The sequence below is a fragment of the Phoca vitulina genome, unplaced genomic scaffold (assembly GCF_004348235.1).
Source record: "Phoca vitulina isolate PV1807 unplaced genomic scaffold, GSC_HSeal_1.0 scaffold67, whole genome shotgun sequence".
In the NCBI taxonomy this organism is placed as follows: domain Eukaryota; kingdom Metazoa; phylum Chordata; class Mammalia; order Carnivora; family Phocidae; genus Phoca; species Phoca vitulina.
The window spans coordinates 4,905,783-4,928,468 of record NW_022589770.1 but is presented as its reverse complement, the minus strand read 5'-3'; the positions used below and the strand labels follow the sequence as shown (position 1 = coordinate 4,928,468).

The 22,686-nt window shown below is 35.5% G+C and overlaps 1 protein-coding gene across 1 annotated transcript in view; it reads left to right on the top strand.

Annotated features, from left to right (window-relative positions):
• Positions 1 to 22,686, top strand: part of CCDC171 (coiled-coil domain containing 171) — a 317,703-nt gene that overhangs the window by 59,273 nt on the left and 235,744 nt on the right. The window contains exons 7-8 of the mRNA XM_032392436.1: positions 11,008 to 11,100; positions 15,430 to 15,590. Of these exons, the coding sequence (XP_032248327.1) occupies positions 11,008 to 11,100; positions 15,430 to 15,590 (254 nt within the window). The remainder of the gene's footprint in view (positions 1 to 11,007; positions 11,101 to 15,429; positions 15,591 to 22,686) is intronic.

The window sequence follows — 22,686 nt, the reverse complement described above, 5'->3', positions numbered from 1 at the left end:
TACTCATAGAGTTGTGCAGCCATCACCACAATCAATTTTAGAACGTTTTTATCACCTCAAGAAAAAACCTCATACCCATTAGACCGTGACTCTCCTGTTCCCCCATCTCTCTCAGCCCTAAGCAACTGCTAATCTGTCTTCAGCCTCTATAGGTTTGCCTATCCTGGACATTTCCTATTAATGTAATCATGCAGCTTGTGGCCTTTTGTGATTAACTTTTTTCACTTAGCATGTTTCCAAGATTCATCCATATTGTATCAGGTATCAGGACTTCATTCCTTTTTATTACTGAATAATATTCCACATATTATATACCACATTTTGTGTATCCATTTCTCAGTTGAAAGGCATTTGTGTTGTTTTCACTTTTTAGCTATTATGAATAATACCTCTATGAACATTTGTTTACCGGTTTTCATGTGAACATGTTTTCAGTGCTCTTGGGTCTGTACCTAGGAGTGGAATTGCTGGGTCATGTGGTAATTCTGTGTTCAGTTTCTTGAGGAACTCTCAGCACAGTGACTGCACCATTTTACATTGCACCAGCAATGTATGAGGGTTCCAATTTCTCCAGATCCTCACCAGTACTTGTTACCATCAGTTTTTTTGATGATAGCCACCCTAGTTGGCATATAATGGTATGTCATTTTGGTCTTGGTTTGCATTTCTCTAATGACTAATGATGTTGAATACCATTTCATATGCTTATTGGCCATTTGTATGTTATTGAAGAAATATCAATTAAGATTCACTGTCCATTTTAATGGGTTATTTGTACCACATGAATAAGATGTTAATAACAGGGGGAACTTGGTGTGGGGTGTATAGGAACTCTCAATAATAATGCCAAGCGTGAACTTGGCAAAGATAAAATGACTCACACTCTTAACATACATGGCCTAATTTTATGTAAAGTTAGAGAAAAAATAAAAAATTAGATTATATTCTACATAATATTTTTAGCTTATTTATCACTTTGTGATGAACATTTTTCAGGCCAATAAATTCAGGAATGTATCAATACTTAAAAATATTATGTGGTGGCGTGCCTGGACTCTTGATTTCAGCTCAGGTCATGATCTCAGCGTCTTGAGATTGAGCCCTGCGTCAGGCTCTGCTCTGGACATGGAGCCTGTAGGCTCTGAGATTCCCTCTCCCTCTCCCTCTGCCTCTCCTCTGCTCATGCACGCACAAGAGCACATGTACTCTCTTTCAAAAAAAAAAATGTGGTATATGGATGGCCCATTAAAAGATTAGAATAAAGTCTGAATATACTTAGAATTAAAAAACTCATTTAGGAGTCACTTTTAGGATGCTATATAACCCTATGATCATCACTGAAAACATTTTAATTGAGTTATAGGTATGAAGAAGTACTAGGTAATAGTGATTTCTTTTTTGTTGATAAAATTCTTATTAAGCTGGTTTTGACTGAGTTGAGGAAATGTCTAATGTCTAAACTTTAGGATTTATTTTTGGATAACTCAGTATTGATTTTTTTTCCTTGTAAAATACTTACTTGCCCCAATTTCTTTTTTATTGATTGATGTTATAAACGTAAAATTGTTTTAGACTAGTTTTACTTTGTGGTTTTTCTTAGTACTCTGTAATTACTTTTGGTAATACCAGGTCTCTGCTTTTGGAGAATTTGAAGCTTTGAAGGGTAGTCCAGATAGTCTCAATTTCTATTCTATTTATAAGAATTTTATAAGTGGACTAGTATAGTCCTCTGACTCATCTAAAATTCTCCATATTTGGACACCTTTCAAAATTTTGCTTTATGGGATACCTGGGTGGCTCAGTCGGTTAAGCATCTGCTTTCGGCTCAGGTCATGATCCCAGAGTCCTGGGATCAAGTTCCGCATCAGGCTCCTTGCTCAGCAGGGGGTCTGCTTCTCCCTCTGCTTGCCGCTCCTCCTGGTTGTGCTCTTTCTCTGACAAATAAATAAAATCTTAAAAAAACTTTTTGCTTTATATTTAAGTGAACATATCTTGTCTTGGCTCTTGGCCAGATGATGACATGATGAAGGAGAAGTTAAATTTCTAGAGAGATTTCATGCTAGTTTTACATTAACTATTAGTAAATCTAGGGACTTAAGTAACTGTCAGTGGTATTTTTTAAAAAAAAGGATTACCATGAGATACATGAAATATAAGGATTAATATAAAATAAATGGGATAATAATGTTAATAAAGATAATAGAGGAAAACTGTTAATGTTTTAATTTAATAGAACACATTATTTAATGTCAGTAATATCAGAATAAAGTTACTAATATAATAGACATGTAGCCCAATCAATGTTTTAAATTTTAATGAAGATTTTTAACAGTTGCATTTCGTGAAATGGTGATTTCTTAATGTTCCTGGACCAAAGCTGTATATATATATGTATATATATAAGATTTGTATTTTTAAAAAATCTGATAAACTATATACCATTGTGTGGCTTAATCATCTTAACATGGATCAATGGTTTCTTAGATTTAAAAAAAGAAAGTGAACTCCCAATCCAATTTTATAAATGTGGTGCTGGATACCACAGAACCAAGGGAAAAGTGAACTGGAAAAAGAAATATCTGTGGCTTTTATAAACCTCTTTACAACTAGGGGAGTTTTTTTTTTTTTATCATGGGAAATAAACTTAACTCAATAAGAAAAGAGAAAAGAGAAGATGCAAACCTAATAGTAAGAGAACTGAGAAATCTCACGAAGATTACAGTGGAGAGAGAACTGTGTGCAAATAAATTCCAAATTGCTTCTGTCAGTCATGTTCTGTATTACAGTAACGGAAAGCAGGCTAGAGTGTAGCTTTTTTCTCTCTACGTAGACTATACTCAAGTGAAAAGGGAAAGAAAAATGGCTCTCACCTTTCCTATTGTCTGTGAAGCCAACCTCATCTGATTTCACTTGTTAAAGTGTTTGTAGGAACTATTTTTCAATGTGTTTGTAGGAATTATTTTTCAACACCTACTTGTGTTGATTACTACTTACCAAGTGGGTAAATGATGAAATCACCTGGGTTATATAATTGTGCTTAGGAGTATTACACATTTTTGTATTTCTGTTCATAACGGACTTTAAAATAGGGAGTTAATTAAAAAATTAGTTAAATATTGAAGTTTTTGTTGCCAGGAGAGGTAAAAATGATTTTTAGAGATGCTAAATTAATTTATGATGAGAATTTGTGTCCTATAAATTCTGAAATTTCCTATTTTCATTTTCTGTGGTTTCTTTTATTATACCCAACAGTAACAAAAGCTCTTCTTTATTCATTAAACTGTTTTATAATCTGAGTGATAGACTTCATTATGCGTTCCTGGTGAATAAAAATTTGCTGTATTCCCAGTTTATACCTGTAGTCAGGTTGCTTCATAGGTCTGTTCTGAGACTGTTAAGGCCCTGATTGTTGCTGCCCTCAGTGACTAGCTTTGAGGTTTAACTGCACAGTTAACCACAAGCCAAGATGATGGGCATGGACTGCTCTAAATATTGGTACATTTGGCTATTTTTTGAAACTGCTGTGTAATTTTATTTATTTTTAAATTAAATTAAATTAATTTAAGTAATCTCTACATCCAACATGGGGCTTGAACTCACAATCCCAAGATCAAGAGTTGCATGCTCTACGACTGAGCCCAGCCAGCTACCCCAGGATAATAAATAATAAAGGACTCATATACAGTCTTTCAATATATGACTCAATTTAAGTGATGTGATATTATGGTGCTTCTGTTGTTCAGACACTTGTCAAATACTTAGAGACTTTGACCCTTTAAGATTTTTTTTTGGTTTTGGAATAAAAAATACTATGAGATTTTCACTTCAAAGTCTTGAAGTACAATAGCTACTCTTTATTCCCCCCATACAGGTAGGAATAAGTATTATAGTTAATTGTTAACGAACATATAATAAATTATTTACAGTCACTAAGCTATAACAAAATAATAGCTACTACTAAAATAATGATTAATCAGTCTGTGATGATTCAGTTCCTTAGAATTATATTTCTGAAGGTGGATTATTACTGTATTGGTTACTGTGAAAGTGTCCATAGATGGGAAATATCAGGTGATAAAATCTGGAAAAAGAGTTAAATAAACAGCCACTTTCTATTTATACAGCTGTTGACATTCTGGGGTAAACTTTGCACAACTGTTTTGGGAACACTGCTATGTAACATATTACTGAGAAATCTCTAGGATGCACTTTTGTGACAGTTCCTCCCCTGTTTTTCTTGTCCATTTTAGTGGACTAAATTTTGTGTATCCAAGTTTTTCTGCTTGACTAATTCCTTTAAGTTCACTTATATCCTCTGAGCTAGATCTATTCTATTTTGAGGAGGAAGTAACGTAGTTGGAGGTGTTTTTTGGCCCAGTCCTTCAGCAGTGTACACATCTGTTTTCATAACTTTTGTGAAACTTTTGGAATAGGCCCATGGAGGCCACGGGAGCAGATGTGGTGTGGAGAACAAATGTGGTCTGGATATGTTTGGCTAGTTCTGCTGCTGAATTGGAGTTGGCAGCTCATACCCTGTGTTGTGATGAAATAACACGTAACAAAGGGAGGAACAGGAGACATCCTTCCCTGTTTTACCTTCTTCACAGACAAATGCCCCCTTTTCTTAAGTGGAGTAGATTATCTAATTGGGCTTAACGTGATTTAATGAGATACAAATCGTAAAATAAAAAAATAGTCATGATGAACATGTAGTATTTACTGAAATAAAAATCCCATGGTGGTATTTTGCGGTAGGAAAGGGCATGAAAATCAGCTAATAAATGACAAAATACGTGCTCATTTTGTGTTATACAAAGAACTCCTTTGTTCATAATGTTGGGAACAAACAGAGTAGAGTGTAATAGTTGTATTCTAGGCAAACCTGTATATACTTAAATTGACTTGTGGTATATATGAATGTGTGTTGGATTGTGTATTTTAACCTGAATCCCATTATGATTTCTGCCCTTGCGTTGTTGATTACATTAGGACTGGATACTAATGAGACAGTTTATGATTGTACTGGTTCTCTTAGGCAGTATTGGAAAAAAATTTTTTTGTGAACAGCACATTGATGTGCCTTTAGCACCCTCTGCTGGATATAAGAATTAATTCACCAGACTCGAAGATTAAAAAAATATTTATTAGGAGGGCTTTAATTTAATTATGTCTATCAACAAAGCCTACTCTTGAAAGGAGTTTGTTTAAAGATTTGAAGATTTTGTTGTTGTTGTTGTCCTTACTGATGAATCAATAGTTTTAGTAGTAATAGTTTATAAAGTTGTTTTCTTCTGGACATTTCATTCAAAGCAGGAAGGTATGAAAATAAAGATGTAATCTTTGGTCTAGGGCAGGAATTTCAGAACCTATTCTTGGTTTTGGTCTCGGGCAGGAATAACAGAACCTATTCTTGACTTTTGGAGTGAAAATCAGATAATTAATTAATATGACATAACATACACATAAGAAATGAAAAGACTTGAATTGTTGAATCTTTTATCATGGAATGACTGAATATTCTGTGTTTTAATAAAATGTAAGACTATTATTTTGATAAGAGAAGCTTTATGCATATGCTTTTTGGAATCTGAAAAGAAAATGAACATTAGACTGGTTTCCTCCCTCTGTCTTTCTTAACTTTTTGCTAGTTCTAGTTTTTTATTCTCAATGCCTATAGGCTATTTTCTTGTCACTGGTTAGACTTCTGACTTACAGAATCTAAGACGAGCATACTGAGAAGTCATTTTTAATTTTTTGAGGCCAGGAACTTCATTTTTTAGGGTTTACATTAAAAAATTTTGTTTTAAACTAGTATTGGGCTTACCTAGAGTAGTGCTCATTTTAATCTGGCTAAACATCATAATTTTTCTGCTGTAATAGGTACCATGCTTTAGACCTAATATTAGTGGGGATCCCTTGTTCTAAGGACTCAAAGTCAGCATTTAGAGGGAACTTTTTTTCAGAAATCAAGAAGCTTGACTTAGGTGGCTGTCACTTCTTTGACATTGTGGTTCTTACCCTCAGGATTCTTTTATCTTTTATTGAGATATATTTCACATATCATAACATTCATCCTTTTAAAGTATACAATTCAGTGGTTTTTAGTATATTCACAGAGTTGTGCAACCATTACCACTATCTAATTCCAGAACATTCTCATCACCCCAATAAGAAACTTCATGTCTGTTAGCAGTCACTGCCCATTCCTCCCTCCCACCCTAGCTGCTGGCAACCACTAACACACTTTCTATCCCTATGGATTTGCCTGTTCTGGACATTTCATATAAATGTCGTCTTTTGTGTCTAGTTTCTTTCACTTAACATATATTTTCAAGGTTCATCTATGTCATAGCATGTATTGGTACTTAATTTTTTTTTTTTTTTTTTGGCTGAATAACATTCCATTGTAGGGATATACCATATTTTGTTCAGTTGATGGACATTTAGGTTGTTTCTACCTTTTGGCTATTATGAAAAATGCTGATATGAACATTTGTGTATAAGTCTTTGTTTGAACGTTTTTATTTCTCTGGAGTATATATCCAGGAGTGGAAATGCTGGATCATATGGTAACTCTGTTTAATTTTTTAAGAAACCGACAAACTGTTTTCCATAGTGGTGGCACCAGTTTACATTCCCACCAGTAATGTATGAGGTTTCCAATTTCTCTACATCCTTGCCAGTACTTGTTATTTTCCATTTTTTAAATTATAGCTAGCCTAGTGTGCATGAAGATATATCTCTTTGTGGTTTGGGTGTGCATTTCCCTGATAACTAATAACGTTGGCCATCATTTCATATACTTACTGGCCATTTTCATATCTTCTTTGGAGAGATGTCTATTTAAGCCCTTTACTCATTTACTTTTTATTTATTTTATTTTAAAAAATATTTTATATATTTGAGAGAGAGCGAGAGAGATTGAGTGAGTGAGGGGAGGGGCAGAGGGAGAAGCAGACACTTAACTGACTGAGCCACTCAGGCTCTCCTACTCATTTTTTAAAGAATTGAATTGTTTATCTTTTTATTGTAAGAGTTCTTCGTATATTTTGCATACTAGACTCTTATCAGATACATGATTATCTTCTCCTGTCCTCTAGGTTGCCTTCACTTTTTGATAAAGTTCTCTGATGCTCAAAATTTAAAATTTTGATGAAGTCTAATTTATCTATTTTTTTTTCTTTTGTGGCTCATGCTTTTGGTGTCATATTTCAGAATCTGTTGCCAAATCATGAGGTCATTTATTGTTTTCTTCTAAGAGTTTTATGGTTTTAGCTTTTATATTTGGCCATTGATCCTTTTTAATTCATTTTTATATATGATGTGAGGTAGGGATCCAAATTGATTTTTTTGCATGTGTATATATCTCATTGTCTCAGCACTGCTTAATGAAAAAATGATTTTTTCTCATTGAATGGTCTTGGCTCTCTTGTCAAAAATCAATTGACCATTGATACATGGGTTTATTTCTGGACTCTCACTTCTTTTCTATGGATCTATATGTCTGTCCTTATGCCAGTTCCACAGTGTTTTGATCACTGTAGCTTTGTAGTTGTATTGAAATCAGGAAATGTGAGTCTTCCAACTTTGTTCTTCCTTTTCAAGATTGTCATGTTAACTTTTTGAGAAGTGCTTTGGTAAAATTGTTTGGCTTTAATCCTGTGTTTTTCACACACTTATAATGATGAAATTGCTTTTTCATATAATAGCTAATTACATCCCATGGGACTAATATTTGGTGTGAAACATGTTTTGAGAAAGGTGGTAGTGAGTATGAAGGGAATATGTGCTTCAATTATCTTAATATTTCAACAATATAGGTAGGAATTGATTGATTTAAACTCCCACCTTCCCACTGACTTTTTCTGCTTAGGTATGAACGGCTTAATTCATTCTAATGATTTTTTGTCATCAAAATATAATTTTGTTAGGTAAATAATGATACCAGCACCATACTTTCCCACCATACTTCCTTTGCTTTGGTTTCTGTTTAAAAATTTTTTCAATATGGAAAATTTTAATTATGCATGAAAGTAGAGAGAATACTAAAATGAACCTCATGTGCCTGTCACTCAGCTTTAACAATGATCAACTAAAGGCCAGTATTATTTCATGAATATCAACTTCCTCTTGTAACTCCCAGCTTGATTATTTGAAAGCAAATCCAGACATCATATAATTTCATCCATGAGCACTTTAAGAATATATTTCAAAAAGATAGGAGTTTAAAAAAATACCAATTATTAAACTTTTTTAAAGTAAGCTCTACACCCAATGTGGGGCTTGAACTCATGACCCTGAGATGAAGAGTTGTATAATCTACCAACTGAGCCAGCCAAGCACCTCAATACCAATTATAACTACACCTAAAAAAGTAATAAATAACTCCTTAGTTTTATATTTTTCATTTCCAGTTTTTTTGAATCTCAAGTCTTGAGCTATCAGACTAAATTATGAATATTTACCAGTTTCGTCTTTCAGTGGAATGCCTGTTATTTCAAAATACTCTGGTAGTATAGGATATAAATGTCAGATTTTACCTTTAAAGATATTATACTCTACTAACTTAAAAAATCATTTTATTGTTTTGGGTTTAAATTATCTTTAGACCCAAAAGATCACATTTGGACTTATTGCTTTGTCTGCCTTCTAGAAAAAAGTCTTTTCTAGTAACTCATTAAGAGAGTTAACTCATTAAGAAATATTATTGACAGGGTTGCAAAATCTAAGTAAAGCAAATAAGTCAGTGTAAAGAAATATTTTGTGAGTTTCATATCTGTGAAACACAGAGTGATTGAATCCCGAAGCAAAATTGCTTCTTGATTATGAAGGCCATTAGTAGCAAGAGGTATCTACAAAGGCCTCTAGAGAAGAAGGAATATTTGTGTTTATACTCTACTCTATAATAAGATATTACAGGAATCTCCTTCGCTCAAAAAGTGTAGTCATTTATTATTCACAGACGGCTTGTTTGTGAATTATCCAGTTTTTACTTATGCTCCTTCTTGCTGAGATTCTGTAAAAAAAAAAAAAATTGTGGAAGGAAAGAGGAAAAACCAATTAATCAAGTTGTGTATTTAAAAAAAACTTCAGCTTAGGCTAAATGATAAAGTAAAGATAATTAATAGAAACTTATTTCTTGTCCAGAAGTTACTTGAAAAGGAAATCTAATTAGTAATTCCTTACTCCATCATTGTTGAACCATCTTTATTTGACAGGTAGGACTCTAGGCATGGCTTTGCTACTGTTATCCTGAGACATCTGCAGTGGGGGTCCCTGTAGCACTACTTGCTCAGCCCCCAACAGGCTTTTGGTCATGACCAGTTCCCTCTTTGGGACTAGGAATCCAGTGCTTCCCAGGCTTGCATTTTCTCAACAGAATTGGCATTCAGAAATAAGGCTCCTGACTTCTGATTCTGGCCAGAAGTTTACTCTTGCCTAAAAATTGATAAAGTAGACTTCATCATAATGAAAACTTTTGCTTTGTGAAAGACACTGTTAACAGTATGAAGATACAAGCTGTAGGCTTGGAGTAAATACTTGCAAATCACATATCCAGTAAATGACTTGCATGCAGATTATATAAACTCAAAACTCAATAAGAAAACAAACAACCCAGTTAAAAAATGGGGAAAAGATCTGAACAGATACTTCGCCAAAGAAGATATACAGATGGTAAATAAATATATGAGAAGATGCTCAATTCATTAGGGAAATGCAAATTGAAACTGAAATGGAATGCCATTACATGCCTGTTTGAATGTCTTAAGCCCCCTCCTCCCCCTAAACGAAAAAGCAAAAATTGACCATGCCAAGTGTTGGTGAGGTTGTATAAAATTATAAGCAATTTGGAAAAGTTTGGGAGTTTCATAAAACATTAAACATACACCCACCATATGACCCCATCATTCTTCCCTTCGCTTTTTACCTCCGAGAAATCAAAGTGTTTGCCCATGCAAACACTTGTACACAAAGGCTTGTAGCAATTTCATTTGTAATAGCACAAACTGGAAACAACTCAAATGTACATCAACTGGTGAACAGATAAATCGGTGTGGTGTATCAACACAGTGGAACTCTTTAACAATAAAAAGGAATAAACTATTGATAAATGCAACCACATGGTGAATCTCAAAATAGTTATGCTGGGAGAAAGAAGCCAGGCAATAAAGAGTACATGCTGTATGACTCAATTTATATGAAATTCTGGAAAATACGAAGTGATTGATAGTGACAAAAAACAGATCAGTGGTTACTTGGGGGTGGGGGTAGGGTGGTGAGGGCTGGATGACGAAGTTACCAAGAGATATAAGGAATCTTTTAAGGGTCACAGAGGTATTTCTTATCTTCATTATGGCAGTGATTTCATGGGTGTATATATATATACTTATCAAATTACACACTTTTAAATATGTGCAGTTTATTATATATAGATCATACATCAATAAAAAAGAAAAAAAAAGCAAGGTCTGGAGCATTCTTCCTGAGCATGATTTTCACATGATTTTTTAACATGACTTTTACACTCTTGCAAAAGCAGAAAAAAACGAGGCTATAGTAATCTAAAGTGTGATCCATATTCATGTTTTTTAAAAGTTTTTAATTTTAATTCCAGTATAGTTTACATACAGTGCTATATTAGTTTCAGGTGTACAATGTTGTGATTCAACAGTTCTATACACTACTCAGTGCTCATCATGATGGAGTATACTCTTACTCCCCATCACCTATTTCACCCATCCCCCACCCACCTCCCGTCTGGTCACCATCAGTTTGTTCTCTATAGTTAAGTCTGTTTTTTGGCTTGTCTCTCTCTCTTTTTTCCTTTGTTCCTTTGTTTTGTTTCTTAAATTCCATATATGAGTGAAATCATATGGTATTTGTCTTTTTGTAAGTGACTGATTTTGCTTAGCATTATACTCTCTAGCTCCATCCCTGTTGTTGCAAAGATCCATATCTACTTTAAATGCCAACGTTTGTAAGTTTAAACTTTTAATTTGTTTTCAGGCAACTACTCTAAGAGTGAGGAAATTAGAAGAAAATATTGAAGCAGAGAGAGCCGCACATTTGGAATCAAAATTTAATTCTGAAATTATTCAGGTAAAACGTAAACAAAAATTTTTTTGTATGGATTTTATTAAGTTGGGAAAAGCAGCATTCTGTTCAGAGAAGTAAGGTTTACATTTAGAATGGGTAGCATAGGGGCACCTGGGTGGCTCAGTCAGTCAAGGCCCTGACTCTTGGTTTCGGCTCAGGTCATGATCTCAAGGTCGTGGGATCGAGCCCCGCAACGGGTTCCGAGCTCAGTGGAGAGTCTGCTTAGGATTCTCTCCCTCTCCCTTTGCCTCTCCCCCGTGCTTTCTCTCTCTCAAATAAATAAATAAATAAAATTAAAAAAAAAAAACGGGTAGCATATTATTAAGACACTCATTACTCTATTTGCTACCAGGATATAGTTGAGGATGGTTTTGTTAGAGAAGGGTTTGACACACTACAGCCCACAGGCCGTATCTCACCCACCGCCTGTTCAAGGGAGGCTTTGTCTTGTCCGTGGGGGTTTTGTGCTGCAGTGGCAAAGGGGGATGGTTATGACAGAGACATTATGGCCTGCAAAGTCCAAAATATTTGTCATCTGGCCTCTTATAGAAAGATTTGCTGATCAGAGTGTTCTTTTCATCAACAGCCATGGGATGAATTTCTTTTTGAAAACATTTAAAAAATATGCACCTTCATTTATTGAGTATATATCCTGTGCACATTGCTTATCACTTGTATTAAGAACTGAAGGTATAAAGGCGAAGAAACTACTCTTGGAACTTACTTCCATTATCAGAAATACTGTATATTTATCTGCATCTATATAGATATACAGATAAATGTATGGATAGAAATATAAAATACTAAAATACTATGAGAGCATAATAAAGATTAAATCTGGAGGGGAATTAATTGAAGGCATCCTAAGGAAAGTGTCCTCCACGTGTTAGAGAATCACAGGTAATTTCTCAGGGAAGTGAAGGCATTCCAACTGGGAGTTGGCAAACTACTGCCCACGGACCACGTCTGGCCCATGGCCAAGTTGTGTATAAAGTTTCATATAAAGTTCCAGAAATCTAAGTTCTTTAATTTAATTTTTTTTAAAGTAGACTCCACACCCAGCATGGGGCTTGAACTCAGAACCCTGAGATCAAGAGTCACAAGCCCTACTGACTGAGCCAGGCGCCCCTCAGTTCCTTAATTTAATTCAGATTTTTTTTTTCCAAGACTTAGACTTTTCCCTTACATTAAATTTTAATTAATACAACTTACAAAAATTTTACGTTATTGTTTAAACAGGTCTTAATATAGGATGCAACTAAACTTATAAGAATTTTATAATAAAAATTTTTAAAACTTTTATCTTTAATGAAATGCCCCCTTTACCTGCAAAATTCTCAGATCCACGTATTTGAGTGTGTTTGTATTTTAAGCAAACTTGTGCAAGTTACGCTTGGAGCCCAATGCGGGGCTTGAACTCACGACCCCGAGATCAAGACCAGAGCTGAGATCAAGAGTCGGACACTTCACCGACTGAGACACCCAGGTGCCCCTAAGCTTTTTTTTTTTAAATGATTGAATCACCCCAAATGGCATCAATAAGCAATAAGGCAAAAGTTTTAAGTTTATGAAAGAAGTATAATTCAAAATTAAGTTTTTCATTGTAGTTATAATTTATACCTGGGGATATATAGTTAATAGCTACAAAAATAAATATTGTTACATGTATTTTTTTACTCATATAGTTTAAAACTAATATTTGAGGGGTGCCTGGCTGGCTCAGTCTTTAAGTGTCTGCCTTCGGCTGAGGTCATGATCCCAGGGTCCTGGGATCGAGCTCCGCATCGGGCTCCCCGCTCCTCAGGAAGCCTGCTTCTCCCTCTCCCACTCCCCCTGCTTGTGTTCCCTCTCTTGCTGTGTCTCTCTCTGTCAAATAAATAAATAAAATCTTAAAAAAATAAATAAAAAGTAAAATTAATATTTGATATTTAACTTCGTGGTATGACTCAGAAAAAAGCCAAAGTTTATATTTGAACCATATATCTATAAATATTGACAAGTATTTTCAATGAGGTACATCTAGTTAAATTCAGTTTCAGATTAGTTTAAAAGCAAATGAGACTACTAAATAGTTGTAATTAATCACCATCTTATCATAAACTGTAGTTAAATGTATGTTTGAAGTATTCTGTTGTTAAATTTGTTCTTATAAAAATGAGAAAGAGGAATCAGAGTTGACTCAGAGTTATTAATTTGAAGCCTATTTCTCTTTCAGTTGGATTGATTTATCATTTGTGATTGAGTGTGCTTATTTTCTGAAAGAAGATAGCGATGCAGACAGAAGAAAATGTTTCCTAGATTTATTATTTTACCTGTCAACACTGGTTTTAGACAAAATAGCAAAGAAAAATAAAGTTTAAAAGACCAAATTTGAAAATTTACCAAGCTGTATCTCCAGATCTATTCTATGTCCTTACTTTAGTGTAAGAATGTTTTGATTATTCCAAAATATTTTTGAATAATTACAAATAATAATTCTGGTGCTTATTATTTATATAGGTTAATTTACAAAACATTTTCATGTTGTCCTTTTCTTGATGATTTCATCTTTCTTACCTCGAATTGTCTTTTGCCATCCCCAGGAGACTTGGTCATAGCTTTTCTCTGATTTCATGGCCCTTTGTGCCTGCTTCTGTGATAGGAAGCACTTACCACATTCTGTCATGGTCTCTCCTCTCCTAAAGACTAGGAGCTCCTCAAAACTAAGACTGTCTATTTTCATGATTATTGTATAATATCTTGAGCACTAGCTCACTGCCTGGCACATATTAAGTGCTTAATAAATATTTACCCAAATATTTATTAAATAAATACTACATATATAATATTAAATATAATATTAAATATATATTAGATGAATATTGTCTCATTAGATCTTTGTAACAACCCTGTAGATAGTCTGTTTATTATTATTACTATTATTTATTGTTTACAGATGAGGAACCTAAGGCCTTTGGAGTTTTAGTAATACGCCAAAGGTCTCATAAGGTAATTTGTAGAGCTGGAAGTTAAATGTGAGCTTTATGGTTCTAAAGCCCATATTCTATTTAGTGTAAATCATTTTCTACCACTCCCCACTTTTTCTGAGCCTTAGCAGTCTATTTTTTTATTTTTAATTTAATTTTCTGAAAAAGGTAAAACATCCACATAGTTCAAAAATCAAAACAATATTAAATGATCGAGAACTCTTGCTTTCACTCCTGTCTCTCCCTTTGCTCTACCCTCTTGCCTGCTACTTAACTTTTCCACTTGTTTACCCAAAATATAGCATACTACATACACTGATGTGGACTTTGCTTTTTCAGTCTGTGTTAACACCACATGGAGAACCACAGAGAGAACTTCCTTTTCAAAAGTTGTTTTGCAGCTTTTTTTATAGCTGCATATTATTCTTTTATGGGAATGTACTTTATCTGTTCTACTGTCGATGTTTACATGGAATCTACTTTTCAAAGTGTTATTTTATGTAAAGTTTCAAGTATATACAAAAGTAGAGGGAATGGTAAAATGAACTCTGCACATAGCCATCACTTCAAGATTTACCTCAGGTTGGGGCACCTGGGTGGCTCAGTCCGTTAAGCATCTGCTTTCGGCTCAGGTCATGATCCCAGGGTCCTGGGATCGAGCCCCGTATTGGGCTCCGTGCTCAGCAGGAGGCCTGCTTCTCCCTCTCCCACTCCCCCTGCTTGTGTTCCCTCTCTCGCTATGTCTCTCTCTGTCAAATAAATAAATAAAATCTTAAAAAAAACAAAAAAGATTTACCTCAGGTCAATTGTGTTTTTTATCTGTTGCACCCATGTGCTTGCTCCCTATCCCCATATCATTTTGAAGCCAATCCTAGATATCATGTAACTACACTCATAAATATTTTAGTCAAATAGTATTATTTGGTAATAAAAGTTTTACTTTTCTACAGTAAAAATCTCTAGGAATAAAAAAGATCTGTTAACTTTTATGGGTTTCTAAAGATGCAAATGTAATGATGTTTCTCATAAGGGAAGAATGCTTCCCTTTTGTTTTCCAAAACCACTAATTTCATTATGTTTTATAAAAGAAGTATCCAAATGGAATAGTAGGTCATAATTTGGCACTTTGATTAGGCATTTCCATAGCACAGTTAACTATTCTTCCACTCTTCCTCCCTTCCGTTAAACACGTTGAGAAAGGGAATACACTGTCTTTTGTTTATTTTCCCTTTTGAACGAAAGCAGAAAGGAAGAAGTGTTTGGATGAATGATAAACTGCTGCTGATAAAGTCCTCTATTCCATTTGACTAGCCTTTCATGCTAGCATTTCCTTGCTTGTTTTAACTACTTCTCTGTCATCTGGTAGTTACGGATTCGAGACCTTGAAGGTGCTTTGCAGGTAGAAAAGGCCAGCCAAGCAGAAGCTGTTGCAGATTTGGAAATGATCAAGAATGAATTCAAAGAAGTTGAAAGTGCATATGAGCGAGAAAAGCATAACGCACAAGAGAGCTTTGCAAAACTGAGTTTGTAAGTGTTTTACTGTAAAATTCTTTATAAAGAATTTATGAAACTTACATAACTATGAATGTGTAGCATTTTAGATATAGCTCTCATTAATGTCTGTGCTAGATTGGGGATAAAGGATTTTATAAAACATAACTATACTTCTTTGTATAGGTAAATATGGAAATGCTTTTTTGGATTTTGAAGTATCATGGCTATTCCAAGTAGTCTCTGAAATGCAGTTGTTACCCTAGAGAGTAAATATGTTAATGTATTTTGCATTTATTGATGTAATACAGTATCTTTAAAGATCTTGATTTCTAGGCCACCTAAAAAGGCCTGTGTGGAGATGGGTAATGTTTGAGATTTTCTCAAACTGCAGAAATAATAGTAGTAGGGGCTAATACCACAGTGGTTAGTATACATTATGGCTCATTTGCTTTCTAGCATTGCGTGATTTCATTCAATTTATAGAACACCCCATGAGGTAGCTGCTCCTTTAATCCCTGTTTTACAGGTGTGAAAATTGAGGCTTAATGGGGACGCACAACTAGTAAGTGGTAGTCAGGGTCTTTTTGACTCCTACTGATTTTAACCTTTTTCAGTTCAAAAGGCTCTCATCTGGAATGTTCTGTGGGATGCTTTAAGAAGTTTATAATTCTTTAATATGTTTCCAAAAAACTTTATAGTAGATATTTTAAACCATTTCTCCTGGTAGGGTGAAATGCATACCACCATTAGTACGTGACATGATAATAGGTTGGTGCATTAGAGTTAATGTATTTATTTTTAATGTTAGTTTGCATATGACAAATAGATAATGGTTTTCCATTTACAACAATAATATAAAGATTGCTCTTAAAATACTTCATTTAACTTAAGAAATGAATTAAAGTATTATTAAATAGTAGTGATTATTATGGGTGTGGCAAAATCATAAAGATGGCACTTGAAAGACTGACTTGAAAGATTGATGTTGAAAGATAGACTCAAAATGGATGAAAGACCTAAATGTGAGATAAGAATCCATCAAAATCCTAGAGGGGAACACAGGCAGCACCTCTTCAACCTCAGCTACAGCAGCTTCTGGCTAGACATGTCTCCAAAGGCAAGGGAAACAGAGGCAAAAATGAACCATATGGACTTCATCAAGATAAAAAACTTTTGCACAGCAAAGGAAACAGTTGACAAAACCAAAAGACAACCAACAGAATGGGAGAAGGTACTTGCAAATGTCTAATCAGATAAAGGGCTAGTATCCAAAATCTATAAAGAACTTATCATACTTAACAACCAAAGAACAAATAATCCAGTCAAGAAATGGGCAGAAGACATGAACAGACATTTCTGCAAAGAAGACATCCAAATGGCCAACAGACACATGAAAAAGGGCTCAACATCACTTGGCATCAGGGAAATACAGATCAAAACCACAGTGAGATACCATCTCACACCAGTCAGAATGGCTAAAATTAACAAGTCAAGAAATGATAGATGTTGGCAAGGATATGGAGAAAGGGGAACCCTCTTACACTGCTGGTGGGAATGCAAGCTGGTGCAGCCACTCTGGAAAACAGTATGGAGGTTCCTCAAAAAGTTGAAAATAGAGCTACTCTACAATCCACAATTGCACTACTGGGTATTTACCCCAAAGATACAAATGTAGTGATCTGAAGGGACACCTGCACCCCAATGTTTATAGCAGCAATGTCCACAATAGCCAAACTATGGAAAGAGCCCACATGTCCATCGACAGATGAATGGATGAAGAAGATGTGGTGTATATATATACAATGGATTACTATTCAGCCATCAAAAGATTGGAATCTTGCCATTTGCAACAACATGGATGGAACTAGAGGGTATTTTGCTAAGCGAAATAAGTCAATCAGAGAAAGACAATTATCATATGATCTCACTCATATATAGAATTTAAGAAACAAAACAGAGGATCATAGGGGAAGAGAGGGAAAAAGAAAACAAGACAAAATCAGAGAGGGAGACAAACCATAAGAGACTCTTAATCATAGGAAACAAACTGAGGGTTGCTGGAGGGGAGGGAGGTGGGGGGATGGCGTAACTGGGTGATGGACATTAAGGAGGGCACGTGATGTAATGAGCACTGGGTGTTATGTAAAACTGATGAATCACTGAATTCTACCTCTGAAACTAATAATATATGTTAGTTAATTGAATTTAAATAAAAAAAGAGACTGATGTTGAAAAATTTAAAATTCTCTGAGATTACTTTTAGTAGTAGTGCTTATAATATTTTAAACCAGTAATTCTTTTTTTTAATAAAGATTTTATTTATTTGAGAGAGACAGAGAGCATGAGCACAAGCAGGAAGAGGGGCAGAGGGAGAGGGAGAAGCAGACTACCCACTGAGCAGGGAACCGGACGCCGGGCTTGATCCCAGGACCCCAAGATCATGACCTGAGGCAAACTCAGATGCTTAACCGACTAAACCACCCATGCGCCCCTAAACCAGTAATTCTGAACTGAATTTTTTTGCTTCCTCTGGGATGACTTAGATGACATTCTGTGAATGTTATTCTTAAGACTTATCCTCTTTATTTCCTTTGAACCATTGTTTGAATCTGTCCATTTATATATAAATATGTTTGAAGGGGCTTTACGTAGAATATAGTGCAGGCTTCTTTACTGTTGCTTTGAGGTGATGATTAGGACCTACAAGTGAAACTGTTAGAAGTCAGACTGTACTCCCAACAGTTAAAGCTTTCAATAATGAAATAATTGGCTTCTTTGGGGAACCTCGTGAATCTCCTGCCTTGGGAAGTTCAGAACAGAAAGTGGCTGATTCTTTGCATGGATATTGAAGAAGAGAGTCCTGCAAAAGTTGGACTAGAGGAATTTTAAAGGACCTGCTAACAATTAAGCTTAAGATTTTTTTTTTCTGGGGCGCCTGGGTGGCTCAGTCGTTGAGCGTCTGCCTTCAGCTCAGGTCATGATCCCAGGGTCCTGGGATGGAGCCCCGCATCGGGCTCCCTGCTCAGCGGGGAGCCTGCTTCTCCCTCTCCCACTTCCCCTGCTTGTGTTCCCTCTGTGTCTCTCTCTGTCAAATAAATAAATAAAATCTTAAAAAAAAAAAAGATTTTTTTTTTCTAAATAAACTCTACCCACAACGTGGGGCTCGAACTCATGACCCCAAATCAAGAGTTGCATGCTTCACTGACTGAGCCAGCTAGAAGCCCCAAGCTCCAAGATTTTAACCTGTATGCTTTGCTTTCTTTTTTTTTTTTTATTTAAATTCTAGTTAGTTGATATACAGTTCAATATTGGTTCAGGAGTGGAGTTCAGTGATTCATCATTTACATATAACACCCAGTGCTCATCACAACAAGTGCCCTCTTTAATACCCATCACCCGTCTATCCCATCCAACCTATGTACTTTTCTAATCAGACCCCAAGGCAAATTTTTCCCTTAAATTTGTTTTTCTATTATTTGTGTTTTGGTGCTTGAAAAATTTTATGCATATTTTGTATTCCAATAAGTATCAACTAACAATTCTAAATATTAGTTACATATTCCAACTAAGCACCAGCTAACAATCCTAAATACTTCAACATAACATCCCTTATCTGTTCTTTATCCCTATATAATTGTGCTATAATAATAAAGTTAATAATAATAAACAATAAAAATTAAATAATAATTAAAACCCAATATTCATTACTGCAACTCAGTTCCTATGACTTCTCTTCCCCATCTCATCTTCCTTTTCTCTTTATATACTGTGACCACTACTTCTGTTCCAATGATGTGTGGTATTAGAAGGAATGATACGACATGAGGGGTGATTGGTTCAGTTATTTCATTTTCTATTTGTGTTTCTGACTTTCCTTCAGAATCTTCCTTAAAAAACATTTTAAAACGTTTTAGAGTCACAAACTCTCAAATATTAACTCTAAGTTTTGGATAATGTGTTCCAAAGAAACTTGGTTGATTTTAGGCCGTTAGGCCTTTAAGGTAAATGATATCTTTAATTTACAACTCTGAGAGCAGGAAGTTTTAGGGTAGGGTTGTTTTTTGTCTTGAGTATTTTATTTATTTCTTTGAGAGCGAGAAAGAGAGAGAGTACAAGCAGGGGGAGCGGCAGGCAGAGGGAGAAGCAGGCTCCCCGCTGAGCAGGGAGCCCGATGTGGGACTCGATCCCAGGACCCCAGGATCATGACCTGAGCCGAAAGCAGACACTTAACAAACTGAGCCACCCAGGCGCCCCCTGGTTTTTTTTTTTAAAGATTTACTTTATTTATTTATTTGAGAGAGAGAGAGAAAGAGAAAGAGTGAGCAGGAGGGAGAGGGAGAGAGAATCTGAAGCAGACTCCACGCTGAGCACAGAGCCCGATGCCGGACTCGATCCCACTACCATGAGATTATGACCTGAACTGAAACCAAGAGTTGGATGCTTAACCAGCTGAGCCACCCAGGCACCCCTAGGACATTGTTTTACCTGTTGGATAGAACTAACTTAGCAACTGGTAATAATGATGTTATAGAGAAAATGCTGCCTGAACTTTGCCCGTGGTTAAGTTTCTTAAGCTTGTTTTTTCCCCGGGTGGATCTAGGTCAGGAGAAAAAAGCTATGTGTGTAGTTTGGATTTATAATTTTGGTCAACAGTTTCATAACAGTGAACTTTCCTGCATGAAATTATTTTAGATGGAATATATATATGTATACATATGTTTTAGATGTATACATATATTTTATAAATATAAATATATTTATATATATTTTACATATATATATTTTAAAGATCTCAGCTAAGAATTTTTTAAATTTTATTTTATTATGTTATGTTAATCACCATACATTACATCATTAGTTTTTGATGTAGTTGTCCATGATTCATTGTTTGCGTATAACACCCAGTGCTCCATTCAATATGTGCCCTCTTTAATACCCATCACCAGGCTAACCCATCCCTCCACCCCCCTCCCCTCTAGAACCCTCAGTTTGTTTCTCAGAGTCCATAGTCTCTCATGGTTCGTCTCCCCCTCCGATTTCCCCCTGCTTCATTTTTCCTTTCCTACTATCTTCTGGTTTTTTTTCTTTTTTTTAGCATATAATGTACTATTTGTTTCAGAGGTGCAGGTCTGTGATTCATCAGTCTTACACAATTCACAGCACTCACCATAGCACATACCCTCCCCAATGTCTATCACCCAGCCCCCCCATCCCTCCCACCCCCCACCACTCCAGCAACACTCAGTTTGTTTCCTGAGATTAAGAATTCCTCATATTAGTGAGATCATATGATACATGTCTTTCTCTGATTGACTTATTTCGCTTTCAGCTAAGAATTTGATAACAGTAACAGGCTATTTTAACAAATATGTATCTTATATATAAAATTTTAGATAGGATATATATCTGTTCTGTATTTCTGTAATCAAATTTTCTTAGTTATAAATCTTTTTTTTGCATCTCAAAGTTACAGTATGAAACTAAAGCTTTTCAATAATATTTTTATTTTAGTTTTCTGTATGCCAGGTGTTCATTAGCTGTGGTAAATGATTGCTGGGCAGTGATGGGGGAAGGAGCTCATGGTAACTTTAAATCCATTTTAAAATTAAATTAAATTTGGGGCGCCTGGGTGGCTCAGTCGTTAAGTGTCTGCCTTCGGCTCAGGTCATGATCCCAGGGTCCTGGGATCGAGCCCTGCATCGGGCTCCCTGCTCCGCGGGAAGCCTGCTTCCCCCTCTCCCACTCCCCCTGCTTGTGTTCCCTCTCTCGCTGTGTCTCTCTCTGTCAAATAAATAAAATCTTTAAAAAAAAAAAAATTAAATTAAATTTAAAACAGCACTAGTCAAAGATATGATACTGAATGGACTGAATCTCAATTTATTTATTTCATTACACTCAATATTTAGGAGCTTCTTTATTTTTCTAAATATATCATCCAAACGTATAAAAATAACAAAAGTATTATAATTTATTAGCAGTATTGTGTATATTCTGGATAAAAGACCAAAGATGGTTATTTGTTAAAGTAGCCTGTGGTGAAGTTCTTAGTTGAGCTCTTTTAGAAAAATAATAGAATGGGAATCCAGTAGGAAAGAAGGCATCTTAACTACAGGTTTCCTTCCTCTCCCTTTGTTTTCTTACCTAAATCCTCCACCTGTCAAGTCCTGGCGCTTCTCCATTGGAATTCAGAGTCGGGGCTCCCTTTAACCTTGGTTATACTCCCAGCAGACTCCTTGCCCTTGGTGGGGCTTTGCCAGAAACCTAGGAGCCGACGACTTCCAGGGTTGTGTGTAACATTGCTGACAGCGAGGAGTGTCCCCCTATTTCAGTGGACCCAGTTCGAGCTTGAACCCAGCACCAAATGACGGAGGCATTTAATTTTATATTTGCTGAGTGGTAATAATTTTTAATTAAAATTGTGACTTTATCAAATTAGCTTATACATAGTCTAAAAAATAAAATAGCCCTGCAAGGTCAACAGTTTCATTCTCCTTGCTCTCTACTACCTGTTTCCACTTCCTCGAGGCAACCGCTTTTAATTCTTATTGCTGTTTCTTCTGATGTTTAACTTCCTGTTTCTGAATAACATGCATATCCTGCCATGTTTTCAATTTCCACTGCTGGATATTATCTGTTGCCCCCCACCCCACCCCCCGCCGCTTACTTATTATCTCTATTGTATCCTTCTCCCACACAGCACAACTTATTCCTCCCCTCCCCCCTCCTTTCTTTGGGGTTCTATTTTGGGGTATTTTTTCTATAACTTATTTTTCTTGGTAAGTCATCTTTATTTTTCTTCCTAGCACAGTTTATTATATTCTTTGTTGTTTATTGTCTTTCCTCTTATGTGGACAGGAACTTTGTTTTGTGCATCGCTCTCTCCCAATGCCTAGAATAGTGCCTGGCACATAAGAGGCGGTAAATAAAGATTTGGCTGAATTATCAAATGAATGAATAGTTAGTAATTGCCTCATTTTATTTTATTTATTATTTATTTATATATTATTTATTTATTTATTTTTAGAGAGGGAGAAAGAGGGAGGGGAGAGGGGCAGAGGGAGAGGGAGAGAGACTCTTAAGCAGGCTCCACACCCAGCACAGAGCTGGACATGGGGCTCAATCTCACAAC